Raw genomic sequence first — 18,462 nt, forward strand, 5'->3', positions numbered from 1 at the left:
CGCTAGAGCCGCCGCTGCATACGACCCTGCTGGTCCACCACCCACCACGAGGACAGTGCATTGCTCAGGTATCGACATATTATGGAAGGGTATTTGACTGAGAGAAACGGCAAAAGTTCGTAATTGGATTCACAACATGCAGCGTACGCTCGCAGGGATCTGAGAGTTATTGTGGATGGGGACAATGCTATATATACCACTGACAAGTCAAGGATGGAGTCTGATAAAACAAGGGGTGGAACAGTATATTCAATCACAAAGTTAGTATTTGAACTGTTAGAACCCGTAGTCCCAATTTTCCATTGGGCATGATATGGTTTGATGATGTTAAAATAAGGCATATAAATCTACAGCAAGGTTCAAACCGGATCTTCTACATCCATATTCGGTAATTACTCAAACGAGATATAACCTAGGGGTACTGATTTGCGGACAGCCCGGCTCTCTGTACCGACAACCTGCCATTCCGTGTTTACGGCCTTGCCCAAGTAAATTAGATTTACGCCATATAAGATAGTCAATGTTATATAATTGTTAATAACCTTAACACCTATATAGATAAGCTTATAATAGACTTAGAGCAGAAAAACAGCTCAGTATCAAGGCTTAAACTTTAGCCATACAGGTTTCTATAGGTTCCTTGAGACCTTGCTTGCTGCTCTGTGATAACTGGTGCGATCTGTAGCAATCTGAATCTACAATTAAGCTTAGCTGGACCTTTTGGCCTAGTTCGAAACGTGCTTTCCAGGACGCACGCTCTTACATCAAAGTTACCAACCTGGACTCGCGGACCACTCTATCTGTGCCAACAATTGTTTCTGGAGAGTGAATATGGCGAGACTGTAGATAATCACGGGGGTCGCCATAATGGGGCTAGATGGCCAACAGCTAGATCGTAATATGCTGACCATCGGGGCACCCACGTGTGCCAGGGCGAGAATGTAACCTTTCTCCACCAAGACAAAGACACTAGTTTCACAATCTGCACCTTTTCACGACCATGTAAGCGACGGGGCTGTCACTCAGTGCCCAATGGGTTTCCCTACGAGTGGTGAAATCTTGGCATTTTTGGCGAGCCCCGAACGCTAAGTGCCAGCGACACGCCCTTCCAAAGACATCGAGATCGGCCCAACTGTTAAATAAAGGCAGGTTTTCCTCGTATGCTGTCGCCATAGTGCTATTTCTGCGAGAGTAAGTCTGGTATCTACATTGAGAATATCACCAAAGTTCAACCTGCGAGTACTAGTATTGTGACATGTCGGAAAATGCCAGTTCACTCGCATATCACCGGAGTGTTGGTTCATCCAATAGCAGCTTAGTACGCCCTGAAATCCGTGCAGAATGGAATGCGGCCAGCGGAGGACTGACAGTGGACAGTCCGGTATGAGTCTTGAGCCCGACTACAACCCTGACTTCAACCTGGGCATGAGAACAGAAGTGCAACAGCTGTACCGATCTGACGATCGATCGCCGTGGAATGATTCGCCTCCAGACAAGAGTGTTGTCAATCTAGAGGCCGGCTCCTACGCCCAAGAGTGCGCTCTTATCATACGCCGCGAGCCCCATCCGATTACAAAGCAAGTCGCCTTACACTCCATCACTATCCAAAGCCCTTTGATCAAGAAAGTACTCGACAATACATTCAAAGGCTTCGACGGGATTAACACCCATCTAAAGCAACTGACCTTCAAGACTCCATTTCATTCCTTCTACTATCGATGGCATCGCTTCGAGAAGCTTTATGAGGACGAGCAGGATGAGGAGGTTAGAGATCACCTAGATCTCTTGTATCCTATTGTGCGCGAGGAGGTTATGCCGCATATTGAGACCATGAATGACCTGACCATGAATAGGGTGATTACTTTTGACTACCTGTGGACTATCTTTGCCCCAGGCATGGAAGTGTATACTAACATCGACGGGCAAGACCGCTTCATGGAACTGATCGACAGCCGTTATGGAGCCAACATGGGTGGAGAGTTCTTCACTCTGGACTGTCGCTATATCGATTGCAATGGGTCAAGCTTTGGCTACGTCTCCAACAGTGTCGACATAGATAAATTCGAAGGGGCGATCAAACTCACCGATCTCGATGTCTTTCCCAGCCATCTGCACCCCGATGTGGAACGCCTCGTTGATCGACTGCATGCACGTGGTGAGCGTTTTGAGCAATTGAATGCATTTCATCACATGTCGTACTCGGGATTCTATACTGCGAGGTCGTCGCGACAAATTCGGAAACGCCATGTATGTGATGAAGCATATTATAACTGGCTGTAGGATACTAACGGTGGGCGAATGGCCAGGTTGAAAATAGCCGGATTATCATCGATCCCCATACCTTCAATATTTACAGTACCCCTTCACCTGGTCTTGGGTCGATCAAGTCTGAGACTGAATCGCAAGTGAACTCGGCTGAAGACCAGCTACTTTTTGACGTTCCAAATGTGATATACAGAGCAACTAGCCAGGCATATCAAATATACAGGAATTCCTTGGGAAAGTATGAGAAGCATGGCAAAGACGACGGGGAAGATGGGGGTAAGCCTACTGTATATCTCAATGTTCAAGGGCCATGCTTAATATCAAAATCAGCGAAAGTACTAAGCCCGAAGCAACGATTGCTCTGCTCTCCGATCGTGCGAGGCTACTGTTTGGCATTCAAAACATGGGGTAAGGTCATGAGATCATGAAGGTCATTGCTTTGCTAATACAAGGATTGTTTACCAGCGGAGTTCCATGTTGAGAATGTGCAGCCAATACGGTGGAGTGAGAATGCTTTTCCTCGACTTGTTCTACCTCACGGCTACAAGGAGATCATCCGAGCGTTTGTCCAAGAGCAATTGTCCCGTGATGACGAATTTGATGATATTATCTATGGTAAAGGTAGGGGACAGTCCAAGTCGCTATTATGAAACAGAAACCAAGTTCTAATGAGTTCAAGTACAGGTATGGGCTTTATTATGTTGCTAAGCGGAGAACCCGGTGTTGGTAAAACATTGACAGCGGAATCCGGTGCGTACCACCAGAGTGATTGAGGTCATAATATATCGAATTTTACTAAATCACTTTCAGTTGCCGAGGAGATGCGTCAGCCATTGTACATAATGAGTGCAAGCGAACTTGGCGAGACAGCAGTGGAGGTAGAAGAGGCTCTCGAACAAGTCCTTGAGCTGACTAGTAAATGGAATGCTATTCTACTGCTGGACGAGTGCGACATGTTCCTCGAGGCTCGCTCGACTAGTGACATCCGCCGCAACCGACTCGTCTCGAGTAAGTTTCTCGTATATCCCGTCAGTGGTTTCGGTGGCATAGCCCAGCTAACTCTGATCTCCCCCAGTCTTCCTTAGACGGATTGAATATTACCGAGGCGTTATGTTTCTCACGAGCAACCGTATTAGTGATTTTGACCCTGCCTTTGAATCGCGAATCCATCTCACCATCCATTATCCTGCCCTGGATATACAGAGCAGGCTCCATGTTTGGAAGACCTTTATTCAGATAGGACATCTGGACACCAAAATACGGGACAAAGACCTCAAAGCTCTGGCAAAGCTTGAGCTCAATGGGAGGCAGATTAAGAATATTGTTAAAACGGCTCGCTTGCTATGCAAGCAGGAGAGGGTACCCTTGGCAATGGAGCATATTCAGATGGTGCTCCAAGTGAAGAAAGGATCTTTGCTTTGATGCTAGATAAAGCTGGGTGAGACAGCAGCACTAAAATGACTGGCTGTGGAGTTGATGCATAAAATGGCAAGGTGGATATTTGATGACCGTTATTTAGTCCTCAATGCAGGGATTCATCGCGTTGTATTTCTGATATAGTCATAGGACAGCCATCATGGGTAGTCCCTCGCCAGTCATCCTGCAGTACCAGGCCGGAAATACTTATACTTTTTTTTTGTATAAATAGTTGGCCGTCATGTCTTTACGGCTTCCCCGCGGTAGGCATTCCTGGTCAACTTAAGTAAATAATTACTCAGCATTCAATAAACGGTCGAATATATATTCTTGTACGGGAAATCTATATTGGATACTAGATAGTTAACAATAGTAACTGTCTAACTAAAAAAATTGCATAAGAGTATATCGTTCGGAATTCCTGTATGATAGGAGGTAATGCCTCGGTGGAATGGCACACAACCAGAATCCAACCACGGCAATTGATTTACAAAGCATCTCCAAGTTGGAGACACTTGAGTATCTCCGTGGGGAAGTCGAAGCGACCTTCTCCGGACATGAAGAACCACTGGGTATTATGTAATAGGAGCCACTGATCGTCATGAGTGCTGTCGGCCGAAAAGACCACGGCAGCCAAGCACCGCGCCGAAAAGCTTGGGCGAAAGCTTCTTCACCGGGGCCTTGACCGAACTATGGGGGCTCCGAAGCCGGTCGGCAGATACAGCATGCCGTCTTATTGGAGATGCCCGGTGGGGATATGCCCTAGCAGGCATGAATCTGCAAACTCACGTCACGACCCATTTTACTAATACACGCGCCCAAACTTGATTTCTACCGGTTCCTTCCCCAGTTTTCCTCCGCAAGCAAACCTCCTTGCGTTTTCTTGTCCGTTCCAGAACCATGAGCACAGATGAAGGCCATATTGGTCATGGCGCATCCCTGGAAACGAAGAACTCGGATGTGTACCGTGAGAATCGGCCTCTGATGGTGACGGAAGAGGAGGCATTCGCACGAGCAAGAAATAGCCCAGAAGAGGCATTGCCACTGTGTATCACTTTTTCGCATAACGATCGGGAAAACCCACGATGTTGGCCAAAATGGCGGAAATGGTACATCACTATCTTCGTGAGTATGCTCAATGTCATCACGTAAGTTCGGAACATCCATACTCCAGCTTTGGCCATTACTGACAATGCACTAGAACGTGGTGCGCAGGTAGCATATCGTCTGGTGCGACCGCTATCCAGTCGGAATTTGGGGTATCCGAGGAGGTTACTACGTTATGCCTATCGCTATATGTTCTTGGTTACGCTGTCGGTCCTGTCCTACTCGCCCCCCTATCCGAATACTTCGGCCGTCAGCCTGTGTATGTCGTGTCGTGGTTTCTCCTATTTATCTTTCAGCTTCCGATCGCCCTCGCACCGAATATTGGTACTATCATCGTTTGCCGATTTATCGCCGGCTTTGCAGGTGGTGCGCCGCTGACCAACACTGGCGGATCAATCAGTGATCTATGGGAGAGGAACCATAGTGGTGGCCCAATGGCTATCTACGGTCTGAGCAGTACCTTTGGACCGCCCATGGCACTCGTCGTCAGCGGGTATATGGCCCTCGATCTCGGCTGGCGGTGGATCTTCTGGAACATGATGGCCATTTCCGGCGGATGGTGGGTTCTACTTGTTCTCACAATACCCGAAACGCGCCACACGATCATTCTGCAGCGCAAGGCCAAGAGGGTACGGGAGTTGATGAGAAAAGAGAACTTAAAATCCGCCGAGACAGTCACCGATGCCAGTGCGAGCGGGCGAAAGGGGCTGGACGAGCTGTTTAAGATTACCCTCACTCGTCCATTCCGCTTCCTATTTACCGAGCCTATTACAACGTTTTCTGCGATTTACAATGGCTTCCTCTACGGTCTGGTCTATCTCTTCAATGAAGCCTTCCCACTGGTTTTCGGCCCCGGAAAGGGCCACGGCTTCAACGTCGGCCAGCAAGGCCTTAGCTTCCTCGGCATGGCTATCGGCCCGATCATCGCCTTCTGCTTTTATCCCCTGCAAGAACGATATTATCTGCGTCGAGTCAAGGAGCACGACGGCAAGGGTGTCCCAGAAGCACGCATGTGGATGGCCCGGCTTGGTGCGATATTTATCCCGATCAGTTTGTTTTGGTTTGGCTGGACCAGCTACCGCTCCGTCCACTGGATCGTGCCCATCATTGCCTCAGCTTTCTTCGGTGCTGGTATCTACATCGTCATATTGAGTATCCTTAACTATGTCGTGGACAGCTATCAGACCTATTCCGCCTCGGCTCTGGCGGGCGTGATCCTCGTTAGGAATTTAGTTGGCGCTGGGTTTCCTTTGTTCGCGACGCAGATGTATGAACGCTTGGGCTATGAGTGGGCTTCCAGCTTGCTGGGCTTTTTGGCTATTCTATTGGTGCCTATTCCTTTTATCTTCTTCTACATGGGGCGGGCTATTCGGTTGAGGAGTCCGTGGGCAAGGGAGCATTTTGAACAAAATGAGGATAATCCTCACTAGTTGCTTGGGAAGTAGATCTTATAAAGTCGGTTACATCAATTGGGACATTATACGTTTAATTTTGCAACGTTACCGTTGTCATATAATACGGGTTTATCAGAGAGGTTACAAGACAGCCTGACTCGTATAAACAAGGAATGCATGCATGCGATGTCTGGCTGGATCAAAGTGAAATGAATCTGACACATTTCTAAGCTGTCCAACAGTGACTGCCAAATGTCGACTTACCATGTCTCCCCAGACACTCAGCCCATCCGGACTCCGGAGACTCTGGGAATATCAGGCTCCTCCGGGAGGAGTCCAGTGTTTAACCAATTAATCAGACCCTCGTATCTTGGACCCTCCAACCGACCTGGGTCAGCATCAAAAACGAGGTTCATTGTGAAGGGTTTGTAAGTGGTGTAACATATACGGAACACCAGATCCTCGTATAGAATTTACAACAGGATGTGAACAGGATTAACCAGTCCAGATGAAAATACTATTGGTTATACACGTGTAAGCTAGCACTGCTTACAGGATGAACTATTATTACAAACCAATAAGATGTATTCCCTTTTCCCACGCTGCAGCCCAAACCAGTCACTTGCAATAACTGTATGGTTCATACACCAGTCCCCCCTTGCATAAATCTATTTATGAGATAATGTAGCAAACATCCCACTTATAAACGAACTTGAAGTACGCATGGCACCACTCTGGTTTCTAAGACAGTCCTATCAGAAAGCAATCTATATCAGAAGCGCATTTGATTTCTTTAATATTAACTATTGTAAGTAACAGCGAGGATCCACAAAGTCAGCATCTACAACATACTCAGAACCCCCAAGAGGTCATATGCTGAGCCTCCGCTATGAGCCTTGTGAAACTGTAAGCAAGGGTCGTGTCTGCCATTGGCGCCTCGTATATATACTGGAAAGGCAAAAATAGGCGAATGCTATGTATTAGACTCCAGAAACAGGCTATTTAGCTTTCCCTTACTCCCACGTAAGAGTAGGTTCAGAAACAACCACTCCGTCTTATACTTCTACATCAATGCAATTGAGCTAACCCCATACTTTGGCTCGGATGATATTCTTTGCTCGTCACACAGCCCTAGCAGCTCAACGCCCAATATTACAGATACGTCTCAACCCTGGAAAGGGGAGTTCAGTCATAGGCTAGAATTAAGCCACTTGGATTCTGCAGCCAGGCTATACCTTGCCACGTAGTGTTGTTTCAACTCGCTGGGTTGCCAATGCGGTTTATTCTCAGACAGTAGGCCTGTGTATGAGCCACCACCGGTCAGCTTACTGGGGTACTAAAGTTCAAGGGCTCAATGCATGTCCAGAAGGGGCCACATTGAGCGAGATACGCCGGTTAAAATGTTTAAAAGAAGCAATCCAGAACCGAACCAAAGATATATATATCCCGCATAATTTCCGGCAAACGGAGCGCGATCGCATTTTCAAAATACATTTGCTTTGATGCGCAATTACAGATTAAACAAAGATTCTTTCCACATATATATAACTTAGTTCGAGATAGAACCGCCAGTCCTTGACCTCCAGTGCGGATACATCCTAACTTAATATATTCAATACATCATCCTTAGCTGATAGTACTTAAAACAAGCTAGGTTTATGTCGTTCATCAACCTGCTCATTCTTCTGGTCATTGCCTGTCTTACCTCAACAACGGCAGGATTATGTAGCTCACGCAAGGTGACTACAAGGAAGGAATGGTATGTCCCATCACTATCGTCCGGATATTCCCATTTCCAATATATGACAGGCGAGAACTAGACGAAAGTGAACGGATAGAGTATATAAATGCGATATATTGCCTGCGCGAACGGCCATCCTATTTACCGAACGAAGAGTTTCCCGGAGTTCGAGACCGATTAGATGATTTTGTCGCGTAAGTAGACATTGAAGAACCCAATCAATTGCTATAGCTGAGTCCCGCAGCACTCACATCAACTACACAACTCGTGTTCACCAAAACGGTCTTCTGCTCCCTTGGCATCGCCATTTTATCTTCATCTGGGAAACAACTCTACGTGAGGAATGCGGATATACAGGCAGGCTACCGTGAGTGATCGAGACGACAGCCGGGACTATAGCTTTCACTAAACTACGCAGATATTGGAACTGGGTCCTAGACGCATACACCTTGTTTGACAGTCCCACGCTCAACGGCAACCCGACATCTCTCTCCGGGAATGGAGCATTTGAAGCAGACGAGGTCCTCTCATGCAATTCCCAAAACACCGAATGTCTCCCCCGAGGCACGGGAAACGGCTGTGTGAAATCGGGCCCATTCGCCAACTTCCAGGTACACCTGGCGCCGATCAACGCAAGTTTAGCCCAACCTTATTCCCGCCCCCCTTCCTATGCCTTCGATTATAAACCACACTGCCTGACGCGGAGTCTAAACCCTTTTATTATGGCTGTTTTCAATAACGATACCGTGGGCGACCGGTTGCTGCAAGCCAACAATATCACCGAATTTCTTAGAGTCATGGAACCTAGTGGGTTTGATGATATGGGTGCGCATGGAGGTGGTCACCACTCTATTGGAGGTGATATGCAAAACTTATTTATATCGCCACAGGATCCCATATTCATGCTGCATCATGCTATGATTGATCGCATCTGGGGCATATGGCAGCAACAGGATCCCCCGAATCGTCGAAATGCCTTGAATGGCACGACGATCATTTATGACCCCCCGGATGCTCCGTTGGTGACTCTCGATACGGTTATGGAGTTTGGCGTGCTGGATAGTACGAGGAAAGTTGGGGAAGTGATGCATCCGATGGACTATGAGTATTGCTATCGTTATACTTGAGACAGGCTGGTCTACGCTTTTGTGTGGTGCAGAGGGTATAATTCACATTTGGCTCATGGGGTAGCTTGTTATCTTAAAGGTATGTTTCGAAGTGTAACATTTCGCTTATATTAGCTCAATCATTCTATGCTTGCTGTTTGGAAAACGTTACTGGGACGTGAAGATATGAATGTCATGTCTGGTGTTTACCAAGTTAGACCGATCTAAGAGCAGCTGTAAAACTCTATAGGTGTTATGAATGTACAAGAATTGGTTTCCCAGCGTAAGTATGAGCAAGAGTGTACCTATGTTTTAGTCCCGACCCAGCAATCGTGCCTGTCGCTCGAGAAATAGGATCATGGGTCTATCCTGTTCAGAGCTCAACTGCTTTCCTGCAACCGATGACTCGAATTCTAGAGGTCCCTCCTCTATTGCCCATTGTTCCGAGTTCTCGATTTTGGTATGCTGATACCATGAATGCAGCTGATATGACCTTCGCAGTATCTGGATAATCATGACTTCGACACAGCACCAAGCACGGCTATGGTAACTATTATCGAGTAGACTAATTACTGCATCACATTGTGCAAGATTGAGAGGGAGGGCAGCAATCCCGGGCAGAGGATTATCCTGATCGATGCAGGCCCAATCCTAGATAACGATAAGCATAAGTCATCTCTTCAGGAGGATGGATTTCGGAACATACCAACCAAATTCCTAACCTCTCTGGGTTTAGGGAGCCGTGAGCCTCTAAGAATGCCTCGATCGCTGTGATCATGCGGTGATACTGGGTGTGATTGGTATCGTCCGGTGATGCCAGACAGGCCGGATCACCATTGATCCAGCGATATGATATAAAGACGATATATTCTGGCGCACACTCTGGCTCTATATCGCGGTAGTTCTGCGTCAGGCCGTGGTTCGATCGTGGAAGTCGTCCATTGCGCAGAAAATCCCGGTACCACACAAACTTGAGTCCGTCAAATATCTTGATCTTCTCTTCGTCTGCCGCGAGCGATGCGGCATACACGCGTCGAAGGTGCTGCAGTTGGCTTACCTCATCTCTGCTTTCTAAGAGAACAGGCCGCAGACTTTCCTGGAACAGCTCCCGGTAGCACTTTCGCACTCGAGCCTCTCTTTGTCGTTGCAACAGCTTGTCGTTCGCCTGCTTTCCAAACTGTCGACGAAGTCCATCAAGAACTACTTCTTCAGTTTGCATGTCGCCGCAAAACACAGCGTAATCTAATGCACTATAGCCCTGCTCATCAATGAGATCCATGTCGGCACCAGCCTCCACCAGCTCTCTTAAGTATCCCAAATGTTCATCTGAAGGCTCTTTGCACAGCGCCATAGCCGGAGTACACGTCCCAGTCGGGTTGAACTGCTGTAGAGCTTCCTCACGTTGTCCATTCAAATACAAAGCGCGCCCATAGAACAACCGTGACATTGCAACTACTGTAGGGTCTTTCGTACTGAGGGCGACCTTCATAGATTCCAGAGATGTCGCAATCGCGTCGTTTGCGAAACCACAGGCAGTGTAGCAGAGCGACAGTCGAGACAACCCAACAGTCTCCCAGATGATGGCTTGGGCTTTCTCACCTGATCCGGGGGACGCCCTGATAGACCGAGCTAGACGGACACGTTCTTTCAACTGATCAATGGCTAGAGGCAACAAATCTCTCGAAAGCTGATAGTTCACCATGGCCAAATTCCCGATAGAACGGCACATAGCATATTCTAGATTTAGCTCCACTGCCATATTATACTGTATCTCGAATTCTCGCTTTGCATCATCGAGGCGATTCATATGGCGGTAAACTACTCCCATCTCTCCACGAAGCTCGACATGGAAAGATGTGGAACCAAGCCCATCCAACGCACTTTGCAGATACTCCTCTGCCTTTTCGTATCTTCCAAATCGCCTGTTCGTATATCCTAGCTTCCCCAACACGATATGTCTGTAGTTTCCTGACGCTGGTAAGTTCCCTGCCGGCCCACAGAGACTGAGAGCATGACTGAAGGACCGCAGTGCATGCTCCCACTCAGCGCGCTGGGCATGTTGGTCGCCCTCCTCCATCAAAGTCTCCCACGATCGAACCGCATCTACCATGGTCGCTAGCACTGCTGGCGTGACGCCACCTGGATCGCGCTGTTGAGTGGAGGAGTCAAGATCCTTGGGACCCAAGACTGGTGCATCTTTCACAAAGCCGCGCGATGCATCAAAGAAGAAAAGGGTGGCGTGCAGAGTATCGGGCGCAACTTCTGTGTAATGGAATGCAGCCGCCGGAATGGCGTAGCTCATGTTGCGCACGTGCAGCTTCGAGTCCTTGGCCGTCACTTGTACCAAGTTCCCGGTGTTCTCGATGGTAGATGATATTTGGTGGGTCTTATAGGTCTTATCCGTTCCTTTGGCATCCTGCCAGACGAGCTTATATTCAGCATGGGTGGCTGCTGTACCGTCGGTTGTCGGGTGAACATCGAATGAATGGTCCACTCCGGCACCAGCGAGGATCCAGCTCTGCCCAAATGGCTGATGAGAATGAACTGCAAAGTCTGGGGTCCCTCGCTGTCCATCGGGTAGCCAAACATGGAGCCGGAAAAGCTCCTCAATATTGCCATTCTGCACTATGCTGCAGAGAGGAACGGACAAGAACCCTTGTGCGCTACGTGATGCCCGGATTTTAGAATCTGGAAATAAGTCACTGAGAAGTGCGCCTCGTATCATACTCCACACAATAGCTAAGTCCGCGTCCGAGACGGCTGCGAGGCTAGGATTTTGTGTCCTTCGGCCGCTCTCGCGAAGAAGGGCAATTGCGAGTACAAGCTCTGCCAGGTGCTGTACCAGGAGTTGCTTCTCCTTATCCTCACATGAGATGTCTGGAACCATGGCAAGCCAATCACCGACAGGGCGTCCATGGGCAACATCATTGCCAGTGTGGCTGTCTGCACCTTCTGCTACTCGGTCACCGCAGGCAAAGCACTGAACGAGCCTCTCATAGCTGCTTTCGTCTAATAATGTGGCCGCTGCGACGCCTTTCAGTACCCTCAGTAGGACTGAGCTCGTAAGCTTGCAACTTTCCATGGAATAAAGCGGGGTGGTTTAAATCGAGTAATCGAAAATCGGCTGTGAGTCTGGCAATCAAGGCAAGCGGGCATCTTTTAGTGTGCAGAAATACGAACCCCGCATATGGCTTGCATTCCCTCTATTGATTGGTAGTGTTGATAATCCCCACAGCGCTATGTGCAGTATCTTGGTGATTGGCTGGGATATTTGTAGATTAGCTGCATCTAGTTAAGTGGACGGACTCTGGTTTCATAAACCTTTGAGACAAATCCCCTAGCGTCATATAACATTTTTCCAAGCCGATGTTATATTATCGTCCATCCTTTCTATCCTTTTGGCCTTAGTATCTGCGGCCGTAGTACGTCTTTCGAATATTGTCTAGCTCATCTAGTGCCACACTCAATGGAAATAATACCGCCATAGCCTCTTGTATGTTGTCAAGCTAAAACATGTCCTAGTTTAAGACACAAATCCTCTTCAGTTGCGTACATTCTGACAATGTCACATTGGGCCTAGCGTGTGCGAAATTGTACTAAATCTTATTTTCAGCAATCCCCAATAGAATAGGACGATCGCTGCTTGGAATTCTATCTAATATAGCGTATGCTGAAGCCAGCTTCTATTTCCTCCCTTAAAGCAAATAATGTTTTAGACGTATTGCTTACTAGGAAAAGTCCATAAGATATGAAGTTCATTCATCAAATGTTATCCTCCTTTCTTTAACACAACCCCAGTAACCAACACATAAACCCCACAGCCGCGGATAGATTGACATGAGAGCATTTCATAACCAGGATATTAGACTTTCCCTGCATCTTATAACCCCATTCAACAATCATCGTGGGCAAAGAGCCGGTTGAATGTGTGGCAACCGCTGGCTTTTAAGCCTCGCCTCCCCAATCCCGTCTAGCAATTTTTCTATCCCATCGGGTGGTGGCATTTGCCCTATAAAATGTTGTCCATAGTCTCTTGCACCGTATATGACTGAGAATATACCCTCCTTGTCCTTTTTTCTATTATCTTGAAGGGTCAACTCGGCTTTGCCTTGTTTCACAGCATTTTCGTACTCTTCGAACGAAGGTACCACACCCGGATCAAGTTTGACCTGAACAAACCAGAGCTCCTGATTGCCAGTGAATAATGTGACTATATGGCTTCCAGGATATCTGGGAGGTTGGGGGGGTCTGCGACGTCTGGGGGCCCGTGGAGGTGCTCGTTGGGGGTTGTATGCCATATTTAATACCAAGTTGTGACAGGCTTCCTATCTCTTGGATAAGAATAGGCAAAGTGCATAAAGGTGAAATTGATATCACACAGTATATCTGTGAGAACCTTTGTACGTTGGGCTGAATTGTAGTAGCATTGAGGTAGACAGAATCAACATATTTATGCTTGACAGTATTTGCCTCCTGAAAGGGTTGATCTTGAGAAATACAACATTACTTTGGTATCATCAGCATATAACTCAAATACTTAGGATATATCCCGGTGGTAGACCGGAAAGGTTGCTCTCTATCTCATATATTATCTGCTTCTTACATTACTCTCTTGCGGGAAATAGCTATGTTGTTTCTTTATGAGATGCAGACCTCCTGTAAGCCATTGTGCGGCTCTTCTTTGAACACCTTATAGCTTCTGTATATTCCCTAGAGGAATGGTAAATTGCACAAAGCACAGGTTTGATTGGACTGTGCGAAGCTATATGAGCATCCTATATAATGTCTTTCAACGCTTTCTCATTGTGGTAGGCAAGAAGTGCAGTGTCCAGCTGATTGTCCCTTTATTTATAACAAAAAATGACAAATCACGAAATAGGATATTTCGGTATTCTCAGAGATTCATCTCTATGAATTTGTCATTGCTTCTATGAAAATGCATATTTCAAAGAAAGGGTCCTCGCTTTGACTGCGTGTAGCCCTACCTGGCTCTTTCAAGGAGAATACGGCAAGCCCAGCACCATGACAAGAAACAGAGTGCTTTATACCTCCCTCAACCCCATAGTCATGCACTAGAACTCCATTGTCCCATCTGAACTCTCCTCATAAGGCCCTAACTGTCCATCAAAGAGACTCCTTCAAATCATCTTACATCAAGTCACAACCAGGTGCCACTCCACCAAACCATGCACCGCCCAATAAGCCCCTCGGACCTGGTTATGTGGTTCGCAGAGGTCAAAGTAAACACAGTCTTTGGCAACAGACAAATGTTCCTGCAGAGCTGTCGCACTATGGCTGAGTTCGGCTACGTAAGACTCACGAGGATATGTCACTGCGATTATATGAGGACATACTCCGTTTTCGTCTTCTGTCTTCCTAGAGGTATAGAGCCGGACTTAAGCTATGCCAGGACTTTGTTACAGAGAGATATCGCTGATGAGATGGGGTTCCCGTATACACGTCCTGCTCTTGGGTGGCGGTAGTTCTGTCTTTGTGTTTTCTTTGGGGTGGCTGTGGACGTCTAATATGAGATCTTTGTATGGCCTTTTGGACATGTTAAAGGGTGGGGAGTTTGACTTGATGTCTGGTGTTCGAAATTAATACTATTTCTGGAATGCTTTTGTACAAATATACGTTCTAGGTACGCCTATGTTTATTTGATACTATGGCAGAACATGGTAGTTGGTATGGTCGAAGTGGAAGGTTCTCTCTAGAACTATCCTGCAACTCCATATCTGGTCAAATATCACTATCCCGTGAAGGGTAGGAGTTGTTTGAAGCTTACAGAGGCAATTTCTGTCAGCCGCTGTTTTTTTTTTTTTTTTTTTTTTTTTTTTTTTCAACAATACATATTGCAAGACCTAATAGCCGGACTCAATCGAGTGTGCCATGGGAAGCGATTATATCGTGTTTGCCTTGATGAATGGTTCTGGGTGAGGGTTGACTTGATGCAAATGAAACTACTAATAATTCAACCTGTCTGAAGGGCAGTATGTCCACAGGGCAGATGCTCCCAGGTAATTATAGGAGTTATCTAATGCCGTGTGCTCCGAGTTGAAAAGGACAAGAACCTCCACACTGCAAGGAAAAATTCAAAAGGGGTTACCGGCATCACAAAAGGTTCCTCGGCCAATACGAGTTGTCGATATCGGCTGAGGGCCCTCCAACTATCGCTTAAGACTCTGGGGTCGCAGCAAAGCATAGCTTGTATGTCGATATATTCCCACTCCACCAAGGCATCGCATACAGTACATCAAACTGAACCAGTGATGGCTGGTATGGCTTGAGATGGTTGAGGACAGACCCTGGTCCGAAGTCTTTTAGTACTTTATTTATATCCCTATTACCCTTCTGACGAACCCTCGTGAATAAAAATGAGAGAGGGACACCTCAAAGAGAGAAAGCCACTAATCATGTGGGGCTGATAGACGAAAAAATCCAAAATTGATAATAAACAAGAATTTTTAAGTTTCCTACTTTTGAGTTTCCCGGGTCATTCAATCCTCCGATATCAAATACTGGTTAGGAATGTCTATTTAGGATTGCCCAAGTTCCTAGCATAACGACATAAACTGCCCTGGGAAATAACTCACAAGGGGGCGATGATATAGAATTTGAAATTTGCGTGAGCTTGACTAATGAGGCCGACTCGGTAAATATATTTTGGGCTCTCAGGCTTTCAGACCCTAATATGTAGACCCAGGCACTTGTTCCACACAGTCGGATCAGAGTACCTGCAGTTGTAAGTACCTCACGACTGTGTCTCCGATAAAACAGTATAATATACCAAACTTGGACAACCGTGAAGGTTAAGGGTCTTGAACTTCATCATCGTCCGGGTCAATGGGCTCGGGCCAGGCCAGACCGTTACCATTTTAGGAAATCCGAACCCTGAAAATCGTCCGACAGTCCAAACTCATTGAGTCTAGACAGTAGTAGAAAGAGATGAATGTCACCTCGTAGAACCGTTTCAAAAGTTATAAAAAAAGGGTTCATTTGTTTCAAGATCTCCGCATTTATATCCCGAGAATCCGACTTAACCGAACCCGACTTGGCAATCACATGTACTGGGCCAATGATCTGCTAAACTACCCACGAACCCCAAGCTTGATACGAAGGGAGGTTTGAGAACTACAGTCCAGGAGACTATCATGCCATGAGTGGGGGCTAAATAAGGCATGGGTAGAGGTGCTCGGTGTGATTGGACTCTGGTCGCAAGGCTACCCCATTTCGATCACAGTTTTGGTCAGGGCTCCACACCAGATGCAACCCTACGGTTGCTATTTTTATAGTAAGCAACGTAGTTTTTGTAGCCCCTTTACCAGTTAAGGTATAGCATAGCGTTCGTTGAGTCTAGCGGGAACTCTCTAAGCAGCCTTGAAACATGGTGAAGCATTCAGTCGATCGCTAAAGAACTCTATCAGTAAAGGTTTTCTGTCTGGGTACTTCTGCAGTAAGACTAACCAGTGTGACACAGGATGAATAGGAGATGGGGAAGGCACTCGAGTATTGAATTGGTGGTACATAGCAAAGCGACTCTAAAAAGAAACGGAGATCTCACGATAATGTTCATCAGAGGCAATAGCTTGACTTATCTTCCTGCGTATGGTATGGATAGCATCACTCGAGCTCACGTAGCTATTGATAAGGCAAAGACAAACTCCAGTTCCTCAGAAGTTTAATCAAGCTCCACTGTAGCCCTGTAATTTATCAATAGATCGCTCGGCAGCCCAGTCTCAGTTCCAAACAATGTGAATGCATGGCCTTCCCCATGATTCGCTCTGTTCACTTCGGTTCCTGAAACGCGTGGGGTCACTGACGATCATCTGCCAGGTACCGTACTCGAGACCAGGGTCTTCGCTCCGATCCTTGCAACTCTATCACCGCCTGTAAACTCAATTGCTCAGGGTCTGCACTGTCTGTTGACAACCCCTAGCATAACGCTGATAGATGTTTGACAACATCTTCACATGGTTGCATCCGATGTGTCATTGACAAACTTTTGGACAAAATTGTGGATATCAGTGGGCGAGAATAGCTGAAGGCGAAGCAGGAAGCGAGGTAGGAGTTGCGCACATTTGAGATATTTAAGGCATCATGAGTCCTGTCGTAGTCAATCTGGAGCAGCACACAATCCGAAGCATCTTCTTCTCCAGCGCATCTCAACTTTCGAAACTTAACTCTTAATTACTCTTAATCACTAATATTCAAAATGTTGTTCATCAAGGCCATCGCCCTCACTGGACTCGCCGTGAGCCAGGTTTCAGCTCATGGTCTGATCACCCGTGTCAAAGGCCACAATGGCATTGACATGCCTGGACTGACCAGTAAGTTCCTACGTGATAGCTGTATCATGACAGAGAGGCTAATTGATGATTGTAGTTCAGGATGGAATCCCCCGAGATTGCCCATCGGGTGCATGTGGCGCCCAGAAAGACACGGCCATCATCCGAGATGCTGAGTTCGGAAGTGTCAAGGCTTCTCCTTTGGGTCGTACTCTTGGTGCTGGTCCCGTGAACCCGGCCATTGTTATCAACAACTTCATGGGTGCTGGGACGCATAAGCGCTCACGCGTTCCCGCTAGTCATAGACGTGAGATATTACCCTCTGTTCCAGTTTGACCAGGCTAACAGTTCCGAAGGTCGTCAGCTGATCAACGATGCTGCTGGCGTTATTACCAATGCTGGTGGTGCTATCCTCAATGGTATCTAATGCTCATCCCAACATTGCTCGGCATAAGCTAATTCCTTATAGGTGTCCAGGACCTTGCGGACATGACACCCGTTGGTGGTGTTATCAAAGGTAAGGGAGCCTTTTCACGCTCTAAACAAGCCATACTAACCAGGATACCTAGGTGTCCAATCCACAATCGACGATGCAATGGCTATCCTCCCCGGAACCGAGTCCGGCGCAGTAACTGGAAAAGGTGTCAAGGAGAACGGTATGCAACTGTATGCCGGGAAAGGCGCGAACATCGGCCTTCCTACTGCTTCTCCGGACGGCGTAGTTACGATGATCTACCACCAGGTAAGCCGGCATATCATGTCTTGAACATGCAGAGATTAACACATGATTTCAGGTTAACCAGGACGGCGCGGGTCCACTTTCTGCTGAAATCGACCCCTCCAGTGGAGGTACTGATCCAAAGGCCTTCAAGAGCGCCCGGGTCATCCAGAACATCCCTGGCGTTGCGGGATTCTCTACCTCTAGCGCAATGGACTATGCTGTAAAGGTCCAGGTCCCTCAGGGAATGAAGTGCACTGGAACCGTTGGGGCGGCTAAGAATGTCTGCATTGTGCGGGTTCGCAACAATGCTATTTCCGGTCCATTCGGAGGCTCCGGTGCTTTTACGCAGTAGTATGTTGACGGAGTTGCATACCTAATCTGTCATCTCAGTGGATTTGTGATTTGCGATTCTGTAAATTTGTGGCTT

General features: G+C 47.2%; 6 protein-coding genes across 6 annotated transcripts; 4 read left to right on the top strand and 2 right to left on the bottom strand.

Annotated features, from left to right (window-relative positions):
* The first annotated feature begins 841 nt into the window (after positions 1 to 841).
* Positions 842 to 4,020, top strand: F9C07_1600520 (P-loop containing nucleoside triphosphate hydrolase protein). Its single transcript, XM_041292477.2, has 7 exons — positions 842 to 2,247; positions 2,307 to 2,541; positions 2,596 to 2,673; positions 2,731 to 2,886; positions 2,950 to 3,015; positions 3,076 to 3,273; positions 3,341 to 4,020. Exons 1-7 carry the CDS (start codon positions 1,342 to 1,344, stop codon positions 3,685 to 3,687), a joined length of 1,986 nt encoding a protein of 661 aa, XP_041146896.1. The 5' UTR covers positions 842 to 1,341; the 3' UTR covers positions 3,688 to 4,020.
* A 338-nt stretch (positions 4,021 to 4,358) lies between these two features.
* F9C07_2284108 (polyamine transporter) lies at positions 4,359 to 7,044 on the top strand. Its single transcript, XM_041292478.2, has 2 exons — positions 4,359 to 4,829; positions 4,883 to 7,044. The coding sequence occupies exons 1-2, from the start codon at positions 4,582 to 4,584 to the stop codon at positions 6,216 to 6,218; spliced, it is 1,584 nt and encodes a 527-aa protein (XP_041146897.2). The 5' UTR covers positions 4,359 to 4,581; the 3' UTR covers positions 6,219 to 7,044.
* A 796-nt stretch (positions 7,045 to 7,840) lies between these two features.
* F9C07_2233322 (tyrosinase central domain protein) lies at positions 7,841 to 9,050 on the top strand (the record flags this gene model as incomplete). Its single annotated transcript, XM_041286131.1, has 4 exons — positions 7,841 to 7,941; positions 7,992 to 8,117; positions 8,168 to 8,290; positions 8,342 to 9,050. The coding sequence occupies 4 exons, from the start codon at positions 7,841 to 7,843 to the stop codon at positions 9,048 to 9,050; spliced, it is 1,059 nt and encodes a 352-aa protein (XP_041146898.1).
* A 291-nt stretch (positions 9,051 to 9,341) lies between these two features.
* Positions 9,342 to 12,111, bottom strand: F9C07_2068398 (uncharacterized protein; the record flags this gene model as incomplete). Its single annotated transcript, XM_071508737.1, has 3 exons — positions 9,342 to 9,494; positions 9,603 to 9,680; positions 9,736 to 12,111. 3 exons carry the CDS (start codon positions 12,109 to 12,111, stop codon positions 9,342 to 9,344), a joined length of 2,607 nt encoding a protein of 868 aa, XP_071366730.1.
* An 817-nt stretch (positions 12,112 to 12,928) lies between these two features.
* On the bottom strand, positions 12,929 to 13,327 carry F9C07_10242 (uncharacterized protein; the record flags this gene model as incomplete). Its single annotated transcript, XM_071507371.1, has 2 exons — positions 12,929 to 13,038; positions 13,090 to 13,327. 2 exons carry the CDS (start codon positions 13,325 to 13,327, stop codon positions 12,929 to 12,931), a joined length of 348 nt encoding a protein of 115 aa, XP_071366731.1.
* A 3,914-nt stretch (positions 13,328 to 17,241) lies between these two features.
* Positions 17,242 to 18,387, top strand: F9C07_10241 (putative cell surface protein Mas1; the record flags this gene model as incomplete). The annotated part of the gene is made up of 6 exons (XM_041292479.1): positions 17,242 to 17,356; positions 17,412 to 17,621; positions 17,671 to 17,733; positions 17,784 to 17,831; positions 17,884 to 18,056; positions 18,109 to 18,387. The coding sequence occupies 6 exons, from the start codon at positions 17,242 to 17,244 to the stop codon at positions 18,385 to 18,387; spliced, it is 888 nt and encodes a 295-aa protein (XP_041146900.1).
* Between the last annotated feature and the right edge of the window lie 75 nt (positions 18,388 to 18,462).

Source organism: Aspergillus flavus, chromosome 4, assembly GCF_009017415.1.
Source record: "Aspergillus flavus chromosome 4, complete sequence".
Lineage (NCBI taxonomy): Eukaryota > Fungi > Ascomycota > Eurotiomycetes > Eurotiales > Aspergillaceae > Aspergillus > Aspergillus flavus.